Source organism: Plutella xylostella, chromosome 6 (assembly GCF_932276165.1).
Source record: "Plutella xylostella chromosome 6, ilPluXylo3.1, whole genome shotgun sequence".
Taxonomy (NCBI): domain Eukaryota; kingdom Metazoa; phylum Arthropoda; class Insecta; order Lepidoptera; family Plutellidae; genus Plutella; species Plutella xylostella.
The window spans coordinates 4068042-4091380 of record NC_063986.1 but is presented as its reverse complement, the minus strand read 5'-3'; the positions used below and the strand labels follow the sequence as shown (position 1 = coordinate 4091380).

The following is a 23339-nucleotide window of genomic DNA, read 5'->3' as shown; positions in this document are numbered from 1 at the left end:
TGAGATCATAGGTAATGTTTTCACAAAACAAATGTGGCGATTCCTTTTATTATAAAACATTTTTAGTTCGTTATTTTATTTATCTTTGGGACATTATTGAGATCACTTAAACTTAATGTACTTATCTAATTCATGTATTACAGTAAAAGTTGGTAGGAAATTTGAATACATTTCAAAATATAACATCACAGTCACAACTAATACATTGAGCTATCCGCAAAGTATACAATTATACAACGTCGACTTAACTTAATGGTGAGATTATTACTAAGTAAATAATCTAATCAATCATACCATGTTACCAAATTAACTCGGGTTAGCAAAGTATACAATTATACAACGTCGGCTAACTTAATGGTGAGATTATTACTAAGTAAATAGATATAGACATTCAAACCACTCTTTCTTGAACGAAGTATAAAATGTAGTGGCTTTTTGTCACTGATCTGGCAGGGAAAAGTAATCAACAATTTTTATTTCTTATAAATTCGCGCTGCACAAGCCCTATAGAAAAACAAGTGTGTTCCTATAAACCTGTATTCATAATTAATAATAAATAATACTTCATATTGGTAAACGTTTTACAAAGGGCTAACACAGAACATAAAGCACGGACTAACGATAACATTTATATAAACGACATCACATACAAACAGAACTAAACATACAACAATCATTCTACTTTTGAAGGCACCATAACTCTAAATTAACATTTGAACGCAACGGTATAGCTTACAATTTAAACCATTGCGCATTCGGTAACCAGCTCTTTCCAGCAATACGTCATGTGAAAAGGGATATTAGATTATTATATAAGACGAATATATTGTCATTTTTAATTGCTCTAATATTAGTCGAAAATATTAGCTCCTCTGAAACTAAAATTGGAAATGCATGATCACGGTAGTTATAACTGTAATTTGATTTGAATAAATCCAATTTTTTCCATAGCATCAAAGGTTTTAAAAAATCCAAGTCTACCTATGTTTTAGATAATAGAATAAAATAGCGTATTCACCTAAACTAGCGGTAGCAACATATCGCTTCAAGGATTTATTAAATAATACTTCAATCAGTCGTCAACCACATCGTCATTCAATTCACAGGACAAAACATTACAAGTAGTTAGTAGGAGCAACAAAGAACCTAATACCGCGTTAGGGATTACAGGCTTCAGTGTTAATGTGGTGATATCAAAGTAGGTTTATTGGTATAATTTGCACAGATTTTAAGTATATTTGCTTATTTCTAGTTATGTACTTTGATATTTTTTTGTTGTATATTTCGGATGTTTAGAGAAGTTGCTCGTTATTTTATGATTTAATGGTGCATGATGTGTCCATAACATGTATAAATATAGTATTGGGGCTACTAACACAGTTTATAATCTAACTTAATAAACCTATGCACTACAGTAACATGAGTTTCGAGTTCGTTTGTAGTCTCACACACGAGTACCCTGGTTATTTAAAATTCACTTGACTAATTATTGAAAGAACAATTTTATGCCCAACTTTGGTCGCCATCTTTGGTCTTTTTGTTTTTAATTTTAATGTATGATCGTTTCACCTATGATGAAATAGCTGCAAGTATATGGTGTCATACATTAAAGACCTCAACCTACACTATGATATTACCATTACTTATACTGTCTTATACCATATCGTAGACTATTCGATAGAGTTTTAAAGTTTAGAAGAAGTGAAGACTAGTGGAAGATACATTAGTATAGTAGTGCACGTTTGTTGAATCATTAATCGTATGTGATTTATTAATATGAGTTATAGTAATGAAGAGCTCATAAGTGTTGACATCCCTATCAGATCGATAAGTTTAAGATGTATACATTCATAAATAATATTTTACTTATTTTATTACCAACGTCAAGTTTTGGGAATATGTAATTTAGCAGTGAAAGTTGTAGATTTGCGTATTTAGAAGTTCAGTAACTGAGTCAGTTAGTCGTTGTCTGAGCCACAACTTTCTCCATCTCCTAAAAGTTCGTTCGTTCGTTGTACGATAGTATAACGTTTACCAGATTTTTTTACTTCGCAAAATAATATTAAAACTATTATTTTTAATTCAGTATTCTTAGATTTCGTTACAATAATTGGACAGGCTTAATTATTTAAGGCGGTGAGTAGGGCTATCAACAAGCTTCATTCGCTCTACTTCGATCAACAAAATCATTAGATTATTTTTAGTAAATACTAGAATGAAATGTTTTTTTTTACTATTTACCCGTCATCTCAAAAATTTACAACCGCAGTAATAATTAGGACTTATTTTATAGAAAACACTAATGTGTGTTAGCTTCTAAGTAGCTAAGTATACAGTTAAGAGTAGGTAAGTGTACTTATAGTTAATTATTATCAAGTTGATCGAAGAGAGCTCCATAATACTATAAAAGTATAATGTACACACGAGTTAGCGGATTAAAAGTTATTCTACAAGTGGTCATAAGAATTCACAATACTGTATGAGGTCCCAGATTTATAGTCAGTCAACGAAATTGTGAGCAAAAATGTATGTATGTATAGTTAATTGAATTATCGATGTAGGCACTGTGAAGTAAGCCAAATAGACTTGTTTTACCTCTTTCACACAACACGTTATAGGTGAAAGAAAAGTATAGAAACTATAAGATAAAATTAGCCTATTTTTCTTACTTATAACAATATCATTCAATTTATACCATAGCGTGCGTGAGTGATTCCCGTCTTACTAAGTTAAGCTAATTGTTAACATGTTTTATTTCCTTGCGATACGATTCTTATTCGTGTAGTTGCAATCTAAGACGATCTACTTTTTAACTTGAAGAATAAATAGAGCTAAGGGATATCTCGACGATAAGCGAGATATACAGTAAGATTAGTTTTATAGTCAAAGATCGACGAATTAACGTCTTTTGTGATGTCAAGAGGAAGATAAAAATTACTCGATTTATTTTATTTTCTATGGTGTGATGTAAATCCTATTTTACTATAAACTGTCTTCTTATCATTTGCTGATCAAAGTCACCTTTTACACATTTTTATGCCACACCATATAAAATAAATCAAGTATCTTTTACTAGCTGATACAGAGCTCTTCGAAAGCAGAAAAGTCTGTATTTAACCACGAGATTTAGTAAAAAATAAAACTATCGGACACTATAAACCTCTCCTGATAATTTTTATTTCTTTCCAAATCTCGTGGCATAAGCTAAGATGGAAGCAAAGTCATAGTCATAGATATTTCGGCCGAAGGATGTTGTTTGGCCTAATTGTAGTATAGTAATGGTCGGATTGTCCAATGCATGAAAAAGTTCAGACTCAACAACCTCATTTCAAGTTACACAATGGAGGCATATTCAGTTCAGACCGAAGCGACACCCCTGTCTCTACTATCGATAAAGAGACATAGCTTAGGGCTCCAACAAATAAACACGATACTTGCAATTCTCTCGCTCTATCCAACCCATCTCATTGAATACCTGGGTGGGAAAGAGACGACGTGACGTCGTATCAGGTTCTACCTTTTTTGGCATAAGATTTATTTGCCTAATCTCGTATTGCATAGTAACGTTTGGTCAAAGTCTCGTTACGCCGAAAATCGTATGGCATAAATCTCGTTTAGTAAAAAGTTATTTCGCATAACATTGTTTAGCCTAATAATGGTATGGCCAAATCTTGAATAGCCTAATAATGCTATGGCATAGGTTTATACAAAGTAATAATATTCGTTTGGCTTTAACTTTGATGGAGCGTCTCCCTACATAGCGCAAACTGGTGCCTTGTATTGTTTCCGCTGTTTGGGAAACGCTCCGCTCCGCTTCGCTGCGCTCCGCTTTGGTTTTGATGAACATGTGCACCTAACACGCTCCTCCTCGCTTTGCTCGTCGTCGCACCTATTTTTAGGTTTCGATCTCATGGGGTTTGTAATAATTATATTGGTCGTTAACTTTCGATTTTTTGATCATACAATATCGTGATTTTCGGGATGTAGGAGAAAAATACCACAATTTTTACATTTACTACATACTTAATATATTATTTATTAAGATAACATTACGAGAAACAAGATTATACATAGGTATAGACGAACATAAATTTGAGCAAACGAAACTTAGGTGTTTAAAGATTGTGCCTAAAGAGTTTTAGACGAAACGAGCCTTATGCCACATAAGTCTTGGCAAAGTGATGGTTCGGCCAAAAAAGTTTAGACCATACGAGTTATGCGAAATGAGTTTTGGTCAATAAAGATTATGCGAGATGAGCGGAACCCGTCGTATCATGTTATGTTATCATGTGTAAATTGTTTTTAAGTCAATAAAGTAGTATTCTATTCTATTCTATTCTATCATGTTTTTTGTGAAAGCCCTTAGCTGTATCTCTTTAATCATCAAACATCAATGGTAGACAGCAGTATGGCTTAGGTCTGAATAAAGCTGAAAACTTAGTCACGCACGCCATCCAATCACAGTTCCTTAATATCCACCGCCACCGCTTCCCTGCTGCTCATTGGCTGGTCCACGCCCTCCATCCAATCACAGCTCGGTGGTGGCCGCCCCGCCGCCGCCCATTGGCTGGTCGTCGGGGTCGGGCGGTCACCGCACGCGGCCGCTGGGCGAGCGCAGGTGGGAGCGGATGTAGCCGGTGCGGTAATCCATCGGGTCCCGGCTGCGGCCCGAGCCCACGCCGCCGCGCTTGCGGCTGCGGCTCCATCTGGCGGGTTAGTTGGAAGTTTAATTAAGAATGTAAAGTTAAATTGTGAAGTTTTTAGTAGGCTTTTTATTTGGCAACAAGCCGGAAGAATACTTTTAAAATTATAGTAAAGGATAAGATTCAGACCGCGCGATGTGAGCGAGGTAGACAGGTAACCATGAAAAGAATTTGGTCGTGAAGCGAAGGAAGATGTGTCTAGTTACGCTGGGTAGCTAGTAGCAACGCAGCTATTCATCATTGCATTAATTTAAACCGCTCTCTTATCATTCTATGGGTCATACAACACACACACTCGCGGGTTAATACTGTATCCAGTGTAGAACATGGGCTTTCTTCATCACAGCTTAGAAAGGTGGGTTACATGTATCTCCACCGAATAATTTACCATCTCCCCATCAAATACTTCCATGTTCTATTCATCATCCATCCACGGCATTACCTCAACAACCGCATGATGTAGTCGGGCCAGTTGTCGGGGAACATGACGAGGAAGAAGCCCACCGCGATCAGCACCAGCCCCGCCAGCTTCATGCCCTCGAACGAACTGTCGTACAGGGCCACGTCCAGGGCTGAGGAAAAAGCAGGGATTATTTATTTATTTAATTCTTTATTGCACAAATATAAAAATACATGTACAAAAGGTGGGCTTAATGCTAAGAGGATTAGAAAGAAAGATACATTTATTTTACGCACAAACAAACATTACAACAACAAAAAATTGTGAAATAAAAGAAATAACTTATTGAATAGTAGAATAAGCAAGTGTTTGCTTCCCGGTGCTGAAACGGGTTATAGCTGAAGTAGTTCATAGCGCTGGTTTTCAGCTAGCACCCTGGATGAAGTCACAGACTGGCTTAACACATGATATAAGTGTATGATAATAGGTTACAATCTTACAATCAGTATTGAGTATATGTTCATACTTCTTAATTGCCTACATAGAGAAGGTAAGAGATACTTTCAGCCGCCATGTTCATATATATAGTTTCTTTAGTTACGGAAGTCATAACTTTTGACAAAATAATCTCACCTGCAGAGGCCGGCAGCGCGGTGACGAGAGCGAGTGAAATGAAGATATTGTACGTCACAATGTTCCCAAACTGGTACACCAAGTGGAAAACTGAAACAAAAATAACAATAATTAATATAAGAAAATCTTCATAGTTTTTTAGGATTGAACAAAGTGGCGGCCCTTAGTCCAATACTGACCCAGCGGACCATATACTTAGGAAATTGGTGACCCCAAAGTGATAATCTTATTATTGATACAGCCACCACGCATTTATGTCGAACAGCGACCGAGCGTGCTATAACGCGTACCAATACTCGATTTTCGATTAGTTTGCGTTTAGCCGTTTTGTTTGGCGGTTTTGACACACACTCTACTGTTGCCTCCTATAAAGCATCTACTCATTAGTCCCTAGTGACGTAGTGTATCTAGCTATATCGTTAGCTAGCACACACATCTCTAAAGAGACCTAAATCCCGTCTCCTCATTGGTCCACCTACCCAAGAGCGCGACAGCAGCAGCCAGCAGCGGCGGACATTAATGGCAATATGGTGAATCCCACGTGATACACTTGGCGTGTTGGCTAAACGGTCTCGGTATAGATCGCACTATAGAGGGACCTATATATAAACTGCCTTCTCATTGGTGGGTCCACGTACGTAGCAGCGCGACAGCTGCAGCCAGTAGCGGCGGCCAGGGCACGGCGCCGGCGGCACACATGGAATATTGAACTAATGATAGCGACCTAGCGGACCATACATGGCAAAATTGGTAACCCCGACGTGATATACATGACGTCTTACTATAGATTCTGGTACAGAAAGTGTATTAGTTAGATACAACGGCATCGGTATAGAGCGCACTTATAGCGACCGAGCACGGTACAAAGCCCATCTACAGACGAATAGCGACAGAGCGGCGTATCGTACGCCATTGACGTCGCTCTAATAGACGAATAGCGACGGAGTGGCATAGCGGGCACCAATACAATCGCTCCATTTTCACACGGGGTCCTAAACACCGTCTCCTCATTGGTCCACGTACCCAGCAGCGCGACAGCAGCGGCCAGCAGCGGCGGCCAGGGCACGGCGCCGGCGGGCAGCGCCTCCGAGCCGCTCAGGTACAGCAGCACGCACACGGGCCACAGTAGAGACAGGTTCACCAGCCCCAGGAGAGAGAAGAAGAGGGCGCGCTGACCGATTGTTATCTCGCCCATCACTTTGCGGCTTAGCACCTGCGGATGGAAAGATTATTAAAGTGTTAAATGAACAGACGCAATTAAATATTTATTGGCCCTCGCGTAATAGCTTTCGCCTTCGGTAGCTGACCATTATGTTAGACCGCAGCTCAGAGTTTTTGATGTGTATTCAATATGATAATGCGGCCCGCTGCTTCCCAACAAACTGTATGATAGTTCGTGTAGATTATATGGCAGCTACTGTTACAGCCATATTCTGTGCGATCAGGCATCGCCCCACGCCTTTTAGGCATGTATAAATCATTACAAAAACTAATATGCTGTGTCTTCTGCAATTTGCAAAACTTCCTACTTCAAGTGCGTCTAAAAGATGTAACCTTTTAGTAACAAAAACTTTGAGTCGCTATAAGTAGTTATAGTTATGGCTTAAATACACTATCCTCAGCTCTAACCTTAAAGATCCCGAAGCCGGCGGCGGCGAAGGCGGCTAACACCACTCCTCCTAGTGTAGAGCTGCCCGTGATGCCGTCCATGTACGCCAGCAGGGCGATACCCGTGTCGCACATTATTGTGGCCACGATCTGGAAGAATAGGGCGCTTGTAGGGACAACTGTCGGACCTATGTAGACACACGCTCAGACTAGTGTGGGATTTACTGAAATTTATTTACAATTAACTAATATCCTTCCAAATTGCTAATAATTTTGGAAATATACTTAAAATATTCTGGTGTTCTACGAAAAAAAAATGATATAACATTCCGACAGGGTCAGGTGGCATTGTCGGTTCAATAGCATAGTACACATAAAACCGCCAAGAAACACGACATATCGTCACAGAATTTTGCATAACGCTAAAAACACCACTCCGGTGGAAGGATCCGCTTTATGATGCTATTACAGCAATGTTGCAGTTTTGGGCAAAGGTTACGGGTTTCTATTTACTTTCCTACCTTCATAAAAATACATAACTATTTTATTTACTCACTCGAACACCGACAAACTGCTCATGCAGTATCACCCAAGACAAAAGATACACGCAGGAGACATTAGTAGCGAAGAGTGCCACCGCGTCCGTGGCTTGCAGGATTTGTAGAGAGTAGGCGAACATGTAGGCCGTCACCACCCAGAGGAGACAGAAGAGACTGCAGCGGCTTAGGAAGCGAGCTGTTGGGAGAGGAATAAGAATACCTAAGTAAATTATGTATTTGACACAGAAAATATTAAAATGCGCCCAATCGTAGCGTTTGGTATGGGTATCATTGCACACTGAGCCTTTTAAAGTCGTAGAACATAAGTTGTTCAGAATGACCCCCTGGGTCACTCCCTTGCGTTGCGACATAATATTAATACCCTTTTTTTAAAAGCCTGTATCATGGTATAAACAGATTCAGACTCTATCATTTTGCTTACAACTTTTGTAGTACCTAAGTATATGGATAGTATACGGATCAGCTGTGGCAGTTAAGAATATCCGTTCTTGTAAAAACACAACACATTTGTAACGACATAAGTACATGTATGTGGCTTTAGTTAAACATAACGTGTGTAAGGGAGTCAATTGCTATGAAAAATAAAGATTATACACTCATCACTCACCAAAAGTGAACCCTTTTTCCCGGAAGTCCCTGAAGGCATCAGACACGATGTCCCCCGTGGACTTGCACTTGTTGTGCACCAGCATCACCACTAGGTACAGCGGGTAGAAGAACATCAGCCAGTTGGTGCAGAACCACGCCGTGAAGAACGGCGCGTTGAAGTGCTGTGGATGAATAATTTTGCTTTATAACACTTAGCTCGTTTCTGCTATTACATAAGATGTAAGCCAACATGAATTGGTAAATGAAACAGTAGACTGTTATTATGAGGTAAAAAGATTTAGATAGATCTTATGAGTTATGAGAATAAAACGGTTATGATCTCTTAGCTGTATTTAAAGAAACAGAGTTAATATTGTGGATCTGTTTATATCTGATCATGAATCAGCTCTTGCCATAGCTGTCTTTATACTACCTTCTTTACATACAAGCTTTCATATAGATAGTTTCCTAATCTAGATGACTTAACTCATACACCAGTGGCTTCACTTACCGGAGGGCGGTGTTTAGAAGTAATATTAGTGTAAGCAACGACATAGCCCTCGGTGCTGGAGGCAGTGGGGGCGGGAAGAGGGGTTGGTTGCAGCTGCTGTATGTACATATACTTGATGCAGTGCGTCGCCGTCACCCACGAAATAGTAAGGATGCATGTCACGCAGATGCCATAGTATATCTGGAAATAAATAATTTTATTAAATTTTTTGAAAGCAAAAATTTCACAAATCTTATTTGAAAATGAGAGATTATGAATTTCAGATTTTAGCCTAGTGGGAAATAGCTTAAAGATAAATTATTAAGTGCCAATTTCACCATTCTGGTAATCTAACGGACAGTGACTGATTTATAAATTAAACGTCATCTCCATATAAAATTCATGACAGATGTGTCAAAAGTTAACCACTACTCCCTGGTTATGCTCTAACCGAGAATGGTGAAATTAGCACTAAGCCTTGTAAAATCGAGTAGGTAGTACATACTTAAGTACTGTGAATTTCACATTTTAGCATTTTAGCCTATGAAATAGCTTATAGAGATAAATTATTAAGCCTTGTAAAAGCGAGTAGGTAGTACATACTTAAGTACTGTGAAAAGAGTTGTATAGGTTACACTGTAAGTCATAAGAAGGAAGCTGTACAAGATCATTTTATGCTAATTCTATGTCATGGCTGCATTAGAGTGAGGTGTCATATATTGCAGCTAAAACCAGATAAAAAAATCAACCTAGTAAACTCAGGAAATTAAATCTAGAAAGAGATAATTGTAGCTATTTGGGTAATCTTAAAAATGACATGGTAGGTATTCCATTCTGTTACTACATCCAGGCTTTGTACATGAATATGCACTACACATAAGCCAGGATGTTTTACCAACAAACACCAAAACTTTGGAGGGACATTCCATTACCTTCTTGGCCATCTTAGAGCAGCAGGACCTCGGGCAGCGCTTCTCGCGCAGCTGGCGCTCCTCATCCTGACTGCTGGTGGCGGACTCACTGTAGCCGTGCTGGAGCGAGGTCTGGGTGGTGAGCGGGGGAGCGGAGGAGATAGAGGTCTGCGGGGTGAGCGGCGCGCGCGGGCTCAGCGGCGTCGGCGGCCCGTTGGCGCGCAACACCCCGGACCCGCCGCCGCGCTCATCCACCACCTCCTCGCTCGTGATGATCACCGACGGCGCCCGCACGCGCTTCGGGTTAAATATCGTGGGCAGATCACCGTCCCTAACCATCGTGCCGGGTTTCTGTCACCCGTAGTGACCACTACATTTTCTAATAAAAGACGAAGAAGCTCCCACTGAACACATTTACAGCCTGAAAAGGAAAAACCAGACATGACACCTTGTTTGTTGTTGAAAATCGATTTGTATAGTTTGTGTATGTCGTATTTGATGGTGATATAATAAATGTTATACTCACAAGTATTTTCCAATTAGATGCTTTCATCACATCGTAGAGTAATGGTAGAAAATTACATTTTTAATCAATAAAATGTGATTTATTTATCCATTTCAAACTTTAAAACAAATTGAACAAATGTCAAAAAAATAGATTTTCTTATTTTTCTTTGCATCATTCACTCACTTTTCTTGTATTTCGGCTTATCGGCTTAATTTCGGCTATGGGAACTTCGCTACATTTTTTTCGTTCATTCAAATTAATATTTTTTAATAATGGCAACATATATTACCACAGACAATATTTACTAAAATAGCATCACAGATAAATAAAATTCTAGTCTACACTCTGGTTTTGATATGATTCAAAAAGTTAACTAAAAACAAAAGAAAAAATACGTTATGTAAAATTTCAACCAAAAGCGAGGTACAAAACATATTTTGGTACACGAAATATTTTATTTCAAGCCCTAAATAGTAAAATAAGTAGGCATTATAAAATAAAATGCGATTGTTTAAAAAATACAAATAGATTGTCTATGGTTTCGGTACGCATTTTTGCCAAGAGATGGCATAGGAGTAGAATTATAGTTCTTATTGTCTTCACCAGAGGGAGATAATTGGTTAGCCTACTTGAAGCATCCGGGAACCTCGCCATAGTAGTAGACATGGCGGGTATCAACCTGGCTAAATGACGAAATAAATTTTGTTTGCTAATAAAAAGAACGTGTTAATTTCGTAGAAAAAGTGTTGATACTGAAAGACTAGTTAAGTTATATTGGATTAGGACAAAAATGCAGAATGTTGGACAGTCTGAAAACCGAAATATCGATAAGGTGAATGTGCAACTTGATGTGGTAAAATCGTCCACTCCTCAAAGTTCGGCTTCGAGTCCGGCCAAATCTGAAACCGAAACGTATTCAGGAGCGCCTGCCAAATACATGACGGACTCTTCAGAAAGCGAGGATGACTCCGTGTCCGAGGTAAAACGTGTTTTGTTTTCGGAAGAGGCGGTGGCAGCAAGGGAATGTGATTTATCTGTACCGCTCTATATACTGCTAGGGACATTTTGTACATGTCTCATTGACGAATTTCCTTTCCCATCATCAAAATAAACATGCATCATAGTGATAAAGGTTCAGATTCAGGTGCAGCATGCCGATAAAGAGAAATTCATTGTACTCCTCAACACAGTAGTTGCTTGCCAAATATTCCGTAAAACGTCAGAAAGTCCTAAGTACGTACATACTCTCTCAGTAATGCATGAAATTATTTATGCCTGGCGCTCCAAGACAGTGTTCAATTGATTCTTTGGAACTCTAGAAGCCTGGATGCCTAATCCAAGCCACGGCTCCTCATAAACTATGTATGTTTTGTACATTGAACCAGTGGCCATGTTACTTGAATCACATGTATTTCGAAGATATTACGCGCAAAATATCGTGTTTTCATTCATAGGAAGCCACAAATTATATAATGTGTATGTTTCTATATCACTACTGTTGACATGCATTTCTATTTTTTAATGATCAATGCATTAATTACGCCAATAACAGTACGCGCAAAAACATGGTTAGGGAATTGCAAGGACCATTTAGTAAACAACAATGCAACCTTATGCTCAAGCAGACATTGTCAGTTTGTCTTACATATTTCTCGTTGGTGTTATAGATCTTGCTGGCTTGTTTGTGCCTAAGCAGGCCAGACCTGTTGGTAAGTGGAAGAGATCTCAACAGAGTGCAGCAGGCTTCCCCTACACAATAGCTGTGCAGTTTCAGTAACCACACTTACCCCGCATAATGTGTGTGCCACAGACTATTTACCATATTTTATACATTTGTATTTTCATGTTGAATGGTCCTTGTGATTCTAACATTAATTTGAATGGTTATTTCTTTATTGTTATGGCTTTCCTGTATTTGTCTATCATAACCTTACTAACCTATTGTTGTTTTGTTAACACTGATTGTTGCTGTTATTTAACAGATTTCATAGTGTAGGTTTTAATTTAATAATATACCTACCTCAATGCCTGATCTAGATGTAATATAAAGGATATTGAGAAATCTTTGACTTTTCCTAATGATCATTATTCATTCTATGAATCATTAACATCATTATTTTTAAATAATCAATTTCACACACTGGATTTATCAAGAATATACTGTTTTTGTATATTGTCTGCAAAACATAGAATAAACATGTCTACCGCTATCACAGTTGTTCAAGTAGGCTTATAGCTCTTACACTATAAGTTAACAGATCTTATGGTTGTGAAAATAACTGCCTTCTGTTATGACTACTATTCTGGACTGCTAGTACACTAGACTGCTGCCTCAATTTTCAGTATTTTTCTTGGATAAAACAATGTTTCTGCTAACAACAAAGGGAGGAAACTATTTACTTAAATCATAATTCTGCTAATCTGATTATTTTGTTTTTATAACTATGACCTTCAATGAAATTTTGTGTTTGAAACTGGTTTTATCAGTGCAATAACATAATAATATAGGTATGCTGACAATTCATAAATAAAATGGAATTGCATGTGACTTGGTTTATGCTGTTAGTTGTAGAATTATAACCAGTGAAAAATAAGATTCTGTTCATAGCATTGCTCTGAAATTATTGTATACTATAATCATAACAAAATAAGTTATAGGTCAATGGCCCTTGGTTGATGTTAAGTACATAAGCTAACCCTCCAATGCAAAGAAATTGTTCTTTAAATATCATTATTGTTGAATGTTTGGACAGATTTTCATGAAATATAGCTTAGAATCATTATAAATAAATATCTTAATACCTATGCATTTTGTATAGGTATTGAGTTCTGAGCTTAAGATGCCACAATCAGTTCGACAATGTTACCAACTGTAACTATAACACCTCTCTTTTGATAACATTTTTGCATAAATCTAAATCACTTGTACATGCAGCTTGTGGAATATTTTTGTGAGCAAAAAGTGATTCATAATATAACTGATGCTCAGAGATAACAATTTTCGATGGCTAAATTAAGATGTGGGCTGTGAAATGTGTGAAGTACTTAGGTTTAATGATTCCCATACCAAATTAGTATGAAGATATTCATACTTTCTAATCTTACCATATTAATGGCATTGGATGACCAATGGAGTGTGGAAGTAAAAGTCTCATCAATTTACCCAACATTTTTATTTTACCCCTGAAATGCTAATGTTTGTCAACAAATGCTAATTCCTAATGTTTGTAATCTTCAGGCGGAAATGGAAGAAGAAGGTGGCGGTGCGGAGTCATCAAAGTTCCTTCTGTCCCACGATGACCCGGAGCGGGTTGTCGACCCCGAGATGCAGGCCAGGCTCGAAGCACTCTTGGAAGCTGCTGGTAAGTTCAACATTTTTGTCACTATAACAATGTTTATCTACTCTAACAGCTCTGTAGGTAGTGTTATAGAGACTTGTCACTCCGTAACTCCAGGATGTACAGTCGACTAAATAATATAATATGTGTATCTATAATTTCATACATTGTTAAAATATATAAAAAATACTTCAGGAGCAAGTGGTTTTTGAATAGGTAAAAAGAAGTGAACCAACAGTTAATTATTAGTTATAATATTTATTATTTATTTTATTTATAAACATTGCAGTGATACATAGGGTACAGAAGAATTCCCACAAAACCAATATTTTTGGTTTGACTGTGGGTAAACGGTGACATTTTAATTAAGCTGTTATTTAAAAATTAACAAAATAAACAATATATTGACTGTGTCAAGTGAGCAGTGCAAGGAAGACACCACTCTCAATCATAATAAGTATTTGGATATTTTATATTTGGATAGTTGTTGACATTTTGAACAAAGGTATATTAACTGTAACAGATAATATGGGGCAAATAATATCAATGGAGCACGAATTTGCAAAACAAATAGATTTAGAAAGAAGGTCAAGTTATTAACAAAAGTATAAGTAGGTACAAGATAACATTATTTTTATAATAAAAAAAACTCGTGCTAATATTGCATATAAATATTTTATTTTAGTGTAAGTCTTTTTAGTACAAATAAATCATCAAAAATCATTGTATGATAGTGGTCGGTTAGGAAAACCCTGTTTGTGGTTTTCCGAAATATTTTTGTATTTGATGCTGGTAGAGTTTACTCAATTCACGTTTTTAATTTGACCACATGATTTCAACATTCTGAGATTGTAAGGTAATCTTAATAATTTCTTAACTCTTGAGGGGAATGACCCGAAACAGTGGGTGTCCGATTGTAAATAAAGATTTGAAACAATAATTAGAACAATAACGTTACAAGCTCACGAATTTAACTATCAGTTACGTGATTAAACACATTAGTCGGTATATTCGTGAGTGACACGTATTTAGCTTTCTAAATCAATGCTGTGCTAATATTCTAAATTACGAATGCGTATTCTAAATACAATATATCATCCACTTATTTTTTAAGTACATACTAAGGTGGAATTTCACCAAACGCTAAACGTATTTAGTAGTCTGTCAAACGTCTGTCAGTTAGTACAAAATGTATTTAAAATTTGACTTAAATAAAATTTTAAATACATTTAGCGTTTGGTAAAAGTGGCCCTAAAAGTGAAATAGAAGAAACAAGTTAAAAACTTTGTTAATGTACCTATCTTTTTTATTTTCCATAAACAAATAGTGGTGAACAAGAAAATCATAAAAAATATGCTACACTTAACTTTTAAATAAAGAATATCACGATTTATCTTATCACGACACGATATAACTGGCTTTAAACTCGTATGGCCTAAATAATATGTCTAAATTATTATTAATTTTCAAAGCAACACACAAAATAGTTAAATACTTAGTAAAATATTCAAAACATAGGACATAGGCCAAATCCATAAAGCTCATTCTTTTTGTCCATAGCTAAATCTTAATTCTTAAATTTTCACTTGTTCTAAAATCCTGTAAAGTTTGAAGTAAATATATTGTACTTAGGAATATCACATAATTTTGCGTTTACACTTGTTTAAAACTTATATTTTATCAGTAATACAAACTAAACCATAATACAATTATGCAAGGTGAATTAAGAGTAAGTACGTATCCTACTTCTCCCACTCACTACTAACTTTAAGTACAGGATGTTTTTATTCTTTGTCAACACGACAGGGTGCTCCAAAAGTCACATCGTCACTAAACCATTCATTCGACATGGACTCGGCGTTAAACATAAATGCTGCTAGCTTTGCGTGTGGTACAAAATAGGAGAGAAGGGCGTTTCTACTTAGGCTCTGTTAACACATCTCAGTTAATACATTTAATCAATTTTTTACTGACAGTGGGGTTTTTAAAATTATAGTAAGAGGTATTTATTTCTTCATCATCATCATCAGCCTTTTACCATCCACTGTTATGTAAGCATAAAAGTTGTTTGATTCCTTCTGAATCGTTCCCATTATGAATACTGCTTCATATGAATATAAAATAATATTTTTAAAATTATTTAGGCTTTAGTCAGAGGAGGAAAATACCGTGACCTCATGAGTCACGAGAATCTTGAGTATGACTAAGGTGACCATACGTCCCGCTTTCGGCGGGACAGTCCCGCTTTCAAGCTGTCCGTCCCGCTGTCCCCGGCGAGGGCAAAAATGTCCCGCTTTCATAAACAGGCCAAACGATAATTTAAATTACCCACATTTTGCATTAATCACTTGAGACAGCTATATATCTTCTTACCTCTGCAATCTCGTCCCGCCGAGATCCCGAACTCGTGAGATCCCGGCCATATTTAACGAGATTGAAACTCGTTAAATTTCGTACGAGATCTCGCGAGATAACGATTTTAACGCTGTCAAACTATAAATTTTGCTAAAAAGCAGAATAAAATTACAATAGAGAATATGCATTTGATTCAAATAAAGCTCATATATTATTTTTAATAAACTTTGTTATTTCAAAATTAAGCCTCCAACAATATTTTTGATTATAATTTATTTTTGAGCAAGTAATTAACTGTTGAAAAGTATAAAAAAACTGCGGTAAGTTAAAACATTAGAAACGTCACGAATTTTCTTAGGGCGGAAGTGACGTAAAACGTTAGTATAATTATGTAAATCTCAGAATAATCTTAAAAATATATGCCGGCTTAAAATGATGAGTCGAATTTTAAACAAATACAATAAGGTTTTGAGAGCTCTAAAATTAGAATTTAGTTATGTCTTCAGAATCGAAATAATTTTCACAAAAATTAACTTGCGTTTCCGTACCTTGATAACTTGATCAGAATTCTCTTTTGAACTTCTTTTATTTGATTAATACGATCTCATGCCTTTTTTTTAAGAACTTGTGAAGTTATGTTTTTATTTACAATAACTAATGTTCCTATTACTCGTCATTGTTGAAAGTAAAGTAATAAATTTACAAAATACAAAATATAGATAATATTTTTTTTTACCAATATTGCATTATCCAATTTGAGCTGTTTAGCCGTAATAGAGTATTAATTATAGACATAAACATTTTATTTATTAGAGTTAGAGACAAAATAATATTTTCATTCATTTTTTAAATAAAAGTCGCTTTATTTTTATAACTAAGCAACATTGTCAGTTACCTACTAAAAATAAGCATTAGCATTTATGTTTTAATAGCGATTCTTCCAATCTCGCGAGATCCCGTAATTTGCCGTCTCGCAAGATCTCGCTAGGTGGAAATCTCGTACGAGATTTCATTCCCTACATAGACTACATAAAAATTGTAATGAATAGGTACCAATAGATTTTTTTTGCAACATAAATCCGCAGATGTCCCGCTCTGACAAAAAAAATAAATGGTCACGTTAAGTATGACTAATCATAATGATCAAATTGTTAATCAAAAAAGCTGTTAAGAAAGATGCTTACTCACATACGAATTGACATACATATTGCAATATACCCTTATTGAAATGATCGTGAGTATCGCGACCGTCGGCACCGTGGGCCACGCACCAAGACTGCGTCATATCAAATGTGGCAGACGCGTCGCGCAGACGGCTGCTAACAGTACCATGCCTGTTGATATGATAAGTGGAAAGGAGGCCTGCATGCACGCACGATCTACTTCTACAATCTACTACTTGGGGAGCGCACCTACTTTGTATCTGGCTGGCACTTGATAGAGTATTTTTTTTTCTTTTTGGAAAAGAGGCCGCCTCATTTCTTTTCGGGCGCTTGGGTTTGGGAGGTTATGTGACCTTCTTTTGGTTTTGTTTTTTTACGGAACATTGTTGTTGTTACTTTTGTGGGTGTGGGTTGTTCTTGATTTGAATGTGTTTGTGATTTGCACAAGCATTTGCAATCTCTATAAAGTTTATTTAATTGCTATCAGAATTACTGAAACAGACACGCAATCATGTTACATACCTGTACCAATGCATTAAACAAAACATTTTATAGCTGATATTTCTAATGTTTCTGGTATCTCTAATGTCTTTCTATCCATCGATGTATTTATTTTAATCCTTATCTGGCGCCTAGATTATCAGTCACTGTAACATTGCTCGCATGATGGTTAAACATATTACAAAGCAAATGTTGTAGATAATAAACCGAAAGTTTACAATACATACTGAAGAGGATGGCTAAGGACTGTGTTGTGGCGCTCCGTAGTCCTCTTGTCCAGCAGTGGACAACAGAGGGATTTTAAATAAACAATAATACACGGAAAATTATATATTTATCTTTAACTCTGACAGTTTCATAAAAAAATGCATGGTTCTATAATATTCAGGTAAAATCTCAACTGGGGCATACAGACACATTCAGTAATAAAATAAAGGTTTTTTTTGTAACGTAACCATATTTAATTTTAAAATAAGATATTACAGTTCTCACAAAAAGCTCTAGACAAATGGCTAGATTTAATAATGAGGCGTGCGAAAGCTTTCAGCGGACAACGAAAGCTTTAGACACGGGGCGACCTTGAGAAGGGGCGGCGCCCGGCGCGGGCGGGAGGGGGGCGGTAGTAAAACTAGTACACTTTATTTTTCATGACCACTGCAGGTGCTCAACATAGCATGTTATACATGTGATACAAAACGTAAACCCCAACGGAAATTAACCAAGTTAACCTAAGACAAGTTATAAGCTCAAAATGTAAAGGAACTTCGGTAGTAAGCAATGAATTGGCAAGAAATGATTTTAAACAAACAACAGTGCGGTTCGTAACCCACAATAGCAAAGAGAGGATCCACTCATGGTTTCGCCCACTACCTACTTGAACACACCACTGCGGAGCATTCACTCGCAACCAACGACACTCGTGTTGCATAACCGTGGATTGTCTTCTAGGCTACAATGGTAAAACGACGGTGGGACTCCATAGGTGAGCGCGTACGTGTTACGTAGCGCCGCACTCTGTTCCTAATAGATTGATATCTATCAAAGCGAGCGATATGAGCGTCTCGTTTCTTCTACAATTAGGACAGTTCCATTCTGTCGACTGCCAAGACCTGCTCAACTGGACACGCACTGTGAACTAAATTCAACATGGATTATATTGTATTCTGGGTTATATTTTGCAAGTGCCAATGATGAGGCAAAACGGCCGTTTGAAAACAGACATTCTCCGTAATTAGAAAACAATAATAGCTAAGCATATATTTGACTAAGGTCGGTCCATAGGCGGATGACTAGAAAGTTGTACCCTATTCGTTGGAATTTTTAATATTATGTGACGGTATATTGATAAGATTCCTACAGCACTTATAAAAAATGTTTTGAAAGGACCTTTTGATTTGCTAAATTGAAATATGACATCACCTGACGAACAAAACTGATTCATTATACTAAAGAAGAAGGAAGAAAAAAATATGATTGACCTGTTTGCGTCTATGTATGACTTTTTATGAAGAAGAGCCAATCTTTCTATTAACCCAGGCATAGTCATTAATACGGCAGGCATAATACCAATTTTATGCATGTTTAAACGAAGATTTTAGCTGCATGAGTGCATTCAGTCATAGTTCGTCAACTTTGAAACAACCGTTTAATCATTGCAACTACTGTTTACGATATCCATAGTTATATGATAGATGTGTAGGAAAAATTAATGGCATCTTGGGTATTATTACTGACCTGCATAAGTATGTCATATGCTAACTTACATAAACCGTGTATGTTAAGTCTTAGTGCGAAGGTATTATTCATTGTTATATTAATTATAATATGCAGAGGACGTAAACCTTTATATGCATTGGTAAATTAAATCTAAAACGCCATCCCGATTCTGGCTAATTAGAAAGCAGAACATTTCAACAACTTCATGAAAGTTTTGAAACAAAGGATAATATTTTAATTCATTTTATATGCCACTTAATATAACATCACATACTGCAACATCTAATTACCTATAAACATCGACGATGGCGTTGACTCTGTCCATACAAAATCGATATCCACAAGCCAACTTTTAACCCGTGCCATGGTCTGATTGTTTCATAAAGTGCTCTATTTCTGCTCCGCCATATTTTATTGTATTGGATTCGACGCTTTAGCCCTATTAATTAATGTAATTAATACGTTATATTTAACCGTATTAAATCGATTGATAAGTAAACTCCAAAAAAAATAGTTTTAACCTTTCATGTTCCGTTATTTGATTAGATCTACAAAGCCCCTTTCCTTATGCTCGTGATGATACCTGTACACCTTCTGCACTAATAGTAATAGATACGAGATTCGCATAATCCTTTTCACTAACCTAAATAAAGCAGACATTCAGACAACTTCATCTAGACGTACTGCACAGGTATTTGATGGTAAATAATCTCAAACTTTTCAAGCATTCAACGCTTAAACAATGCCTTAATACCACTTAAAGTTAACATCGATCTAATGTGGAACCTATCCGGTTGCGATAAGACCTAGCACTGACAGCCCAAATCCTAGACTACAATGTACAAATACAGCCTATAGCATTACAGCCCAGTGATAGCATTGCGCAGTTACAGTGAACTAATTAAAATATAATAACAAAAGTACGTTTTGTTGAACGCAAACTGCGGGCGAAGGTCTATCCGCTGGTGACAATACAATCTATACGAATTTACATAATTTGCATATCACTGCGCTGATTGGCCGGTCTAATTGCAAACTTTGAGCTAATAACAAACCTTGTTCAGCATTTTTACCTCTTACCGAAAAAGATAGATGTTGAAAGCTTTAAGGAAATATTCTCAGTCTTTCTTAGTAATTGTAGCTTTTAATACCGATATTAATTAGTTTTTCATGTTGTAGCCTTCATCTTCACTTGATCGTGAGTGTTTTAGCTATGTTGCATTGCGCCCATTTTACAGACCGAATGGACCTCTCAATCGAGTCTAATAAACGTCCTTCACAAGGCATTAATCCTTGCAAATAACATTGCACATCAGTCGGATAATGTTTCGAAACGGTAATTCTTCTGACACTAATCAAAGATACGATGCAACATAAAGACCATGGCGGACGATAAAATGTGAGATCAATACGCGGCCAGTGTTGGCCCCAATGTTGGAGGTATGGGCGGGAATTTCGCGCTACCATTCACTGCATTGTTAAGGTGTATGGTCAATAAAAGCATGCTGTCTTCATCAAGGGCCATTCGCCACGAGTCATTCTATTTTCTAGTATTCTCAACGATGAATAGACGTAAATAGTACTTATGGAAATATATTTTAAAATATGACTAAACTTTTCCAGTGATTATTTAGTCAGCTTTTCAGTACTCGTGATGAGATAGCTTTCGCTAATAATCAGGAGGTGCCTTTGCACTCAAATTACTGAAATTTCATGGATACTGAAATAAAATGAATGGAATTTGTGAAATGGTGGTAGATTATGACTTTTGACAAGTAATTCTAATATTCTACGTCGAAAAAATAAACGATTTCATTTCATTTCAAACATATTCCATTAAATTAGTTGATATTTAGTTTTAACTTAACCTTTCGTGTCTGAAAGTTATGTATAGTTATATAGCCATGTTCTTTTCAGGCAAATATCAAGCAATGTATTGCATTTCACTAATACTCTCAGTTTAATCCCATTTCTAATAGAAAGCTAATGTACATGTGGTTTCCTATAAGTATTTAATAACCAGATGTGTTTTAATTAAATGAAGTAATTAACAGTTCAGTGACCTACGCTGGGGAGCTTTAAAAGTTACGTGTTTTGTTCGTATTGCATATGTATCATATCTACGTATTTACATAATAAAATCAACCATTCTCACAATAATTAGGTTTCTCAGTTTGTAAACATATATTTTTATATAAATATGAAAAAAGTAGAAGTGAGGCTAGGCCATTCTGTTTAATTTCTGACGATATTTTACGGCCTTGTTATCCTTTGTATAGGGGTGATATAGCGCCTACATAAAATATTACAATATGCGTCAGTGATTGGCTATTATAAGGGTGCTTTTCCACCAGAGATGTGCTATGCTACGATGCTATGGATGCGTTTGATATCCACCAATCATATTACACCAAGCACATAGCTTAGCACTGGTGGAAATGGATTCAACTAAGATATGTTTTTTGTATGGAATGATGCGTGCTATGGATGTGTGCTATGGATGCGTGCTATGGATGCGTGCTATGGATATGTGCTATGGACCATCGCGAGTGGTGTAGCCGCCCCCGTCGTTTCCCCACTATCGATACATAGCATAGCTCGAGATGCGCATCTTTCTCGCACAGCTACTTTGCGGCGGCGCATCTTCGTAGCGCATCTTCCTCGCACAGCTACCTAGCGTAGTATTGGTGGAAACGGTCACATATTTTCGTAGCGTAGATATCACATCTTCGCAGCATAGCTGCATAGCACATCTCTGGTGGAAAAGCACCCTAACTTAGCTATTAACACGTGTCGTTAATATTGGTCAAAATTACTACAACCAATACTTGATTTATGTCAGTACTCGTTAGACCTATTTATTTGGCAATTTTGTGATTTTCAAAGAAATTTTAAAACATGTTCACTTAAAAAATAACGGATATTTACATGAGGTTTTTTGCTATCCCATATCTCACCATGTCACCAATGGCTTAATATTATCTGTATTATTGTTTCTAAAAAACTATAAGTAAACGTCGCTCTGTAGCGATGTGAAACATAATCAAACAAATACATAATATAATAGTTGGGTATTATGGCTAGTAGAATATACAATGCTTTAGCTAATATGTTTTTCATTCTGGCATAAAATACGCACTAGGTGGTATTTAATCTAGGGTCCAATCCCGTATTACAAGGGCGTAATAACTGCAAGGATTAACACTAGAGTAGGCGCGCTCATTTAACTCCTAGGATGGTCGCGCGGGCTACATATGTAGCCCATTTGTAATGCCTCATAAGCACAGATATTTGATTGAAAAGTAAAACACTTTGCTACATTTCAACTATCATATTTATTTTTAAACTTTAAAGTAAAAAACGTATGAATATTTTCTAATTTTATGAAAATATTTAAGAAACAAAAACATACTTCGAAATATCGATATTATTTGGGACCATCACACTAATTAGTTTTTTTTTGTTTAGGACACAAAACTTATAAACTGATCATAGTTTCTTACAATATAGGATACAATATAGTAGCAGATGGTGGAAATTTACTCCATTTCATACCATTCCGGGACTTGTAGCTGATCAAAACTGATGATGATAATGGTACCTTCACATCACATATCTTCGTCCAAATCTTGTACATAATTGTTCACTCTCCGATAAAAGGGAATTATTGCAAAGAATTTCCGGTTCCATAGGACCTTCTTCTTCGCTTTCCGTCAAGTTATCACTATTTTCCTCGTCTTCCATAAGCCATCTTCGAATTTGACCTTCGTTCACCGCCATTATTACCTAAAATGATTCAAATGATTTTTTAGTCTTTTTAGTCCAAAATAAAACTAAAAAAGTAAAAAAAACAATCAAATAATAT

At 36.5% G+C, this 23339-nt stretch overlaps 2 protein-coding genes across 10 annotated transcripts in view; one reads left to right on the top strand and one right to left on the bottom strand.

Annotated features, from left to right (window-relative positions):
* Nucleotides 1–4472: 4472 nt before the first annotated feature.
* Nucleotides 4473–10581, bottom strand: LOC105384393 (putative thiamine transporter SLC35F3). Its single transcript, XM_038119741.2, has 10 exons — nt 10420–10581; nt 9915–10314; nt 9004–9183; nt 8512–8674; nt 7901–8079; nt 7366–7494; nt 6760–6949; nt 5737–5826; nt 5146–5275; nt 4473–4706 (listed from the first exon to the last, which is right to left on the bottom strand). The coding sequence occupies exons 2-10, from the start codon at nt 10230–10232 to the stop codon at nt 4589–4591; spliced, it is 1497 nt and encodes a 498-aa protein (XP_037975669.2). The 5' UTR covers nt 10233–10314; nt 10420–10581; the 3' UTR covers nt 4473–4588.
* Nucleotides 10582–11019: 438 nt separating this feature from the next.
* Nucleotides 11020–23339, top strand: part of LOC105384392 (ankyrin repeat domain-containing protein 17) — a 48018-nt gene continuing 35698 nt past the window's right edge. For 5 of the 9 annotated variants that reach the window (XM_048621704.1, XM_048621706.1, XM_048621709.1 and 2 more), the window contains exons 1-2: nt 11020–11380; nt 13640–13763. In XM_048621704.1, the coding sequence (XP_048477661.1) occupies nt 11192–11380; nt 13640–13763 (313 nt within the window). In that variant the 5' untranslated portion in view covers nt 11020–11191. The remainder of the gene's footprint in view (nt 11381–13639; nt 13764–23339) is intronic. The other 4 variants (XM_048621710.1, XM_048621707.1, XM_048621711.1 and 1 more) reach the window with 1 other exon arrangement.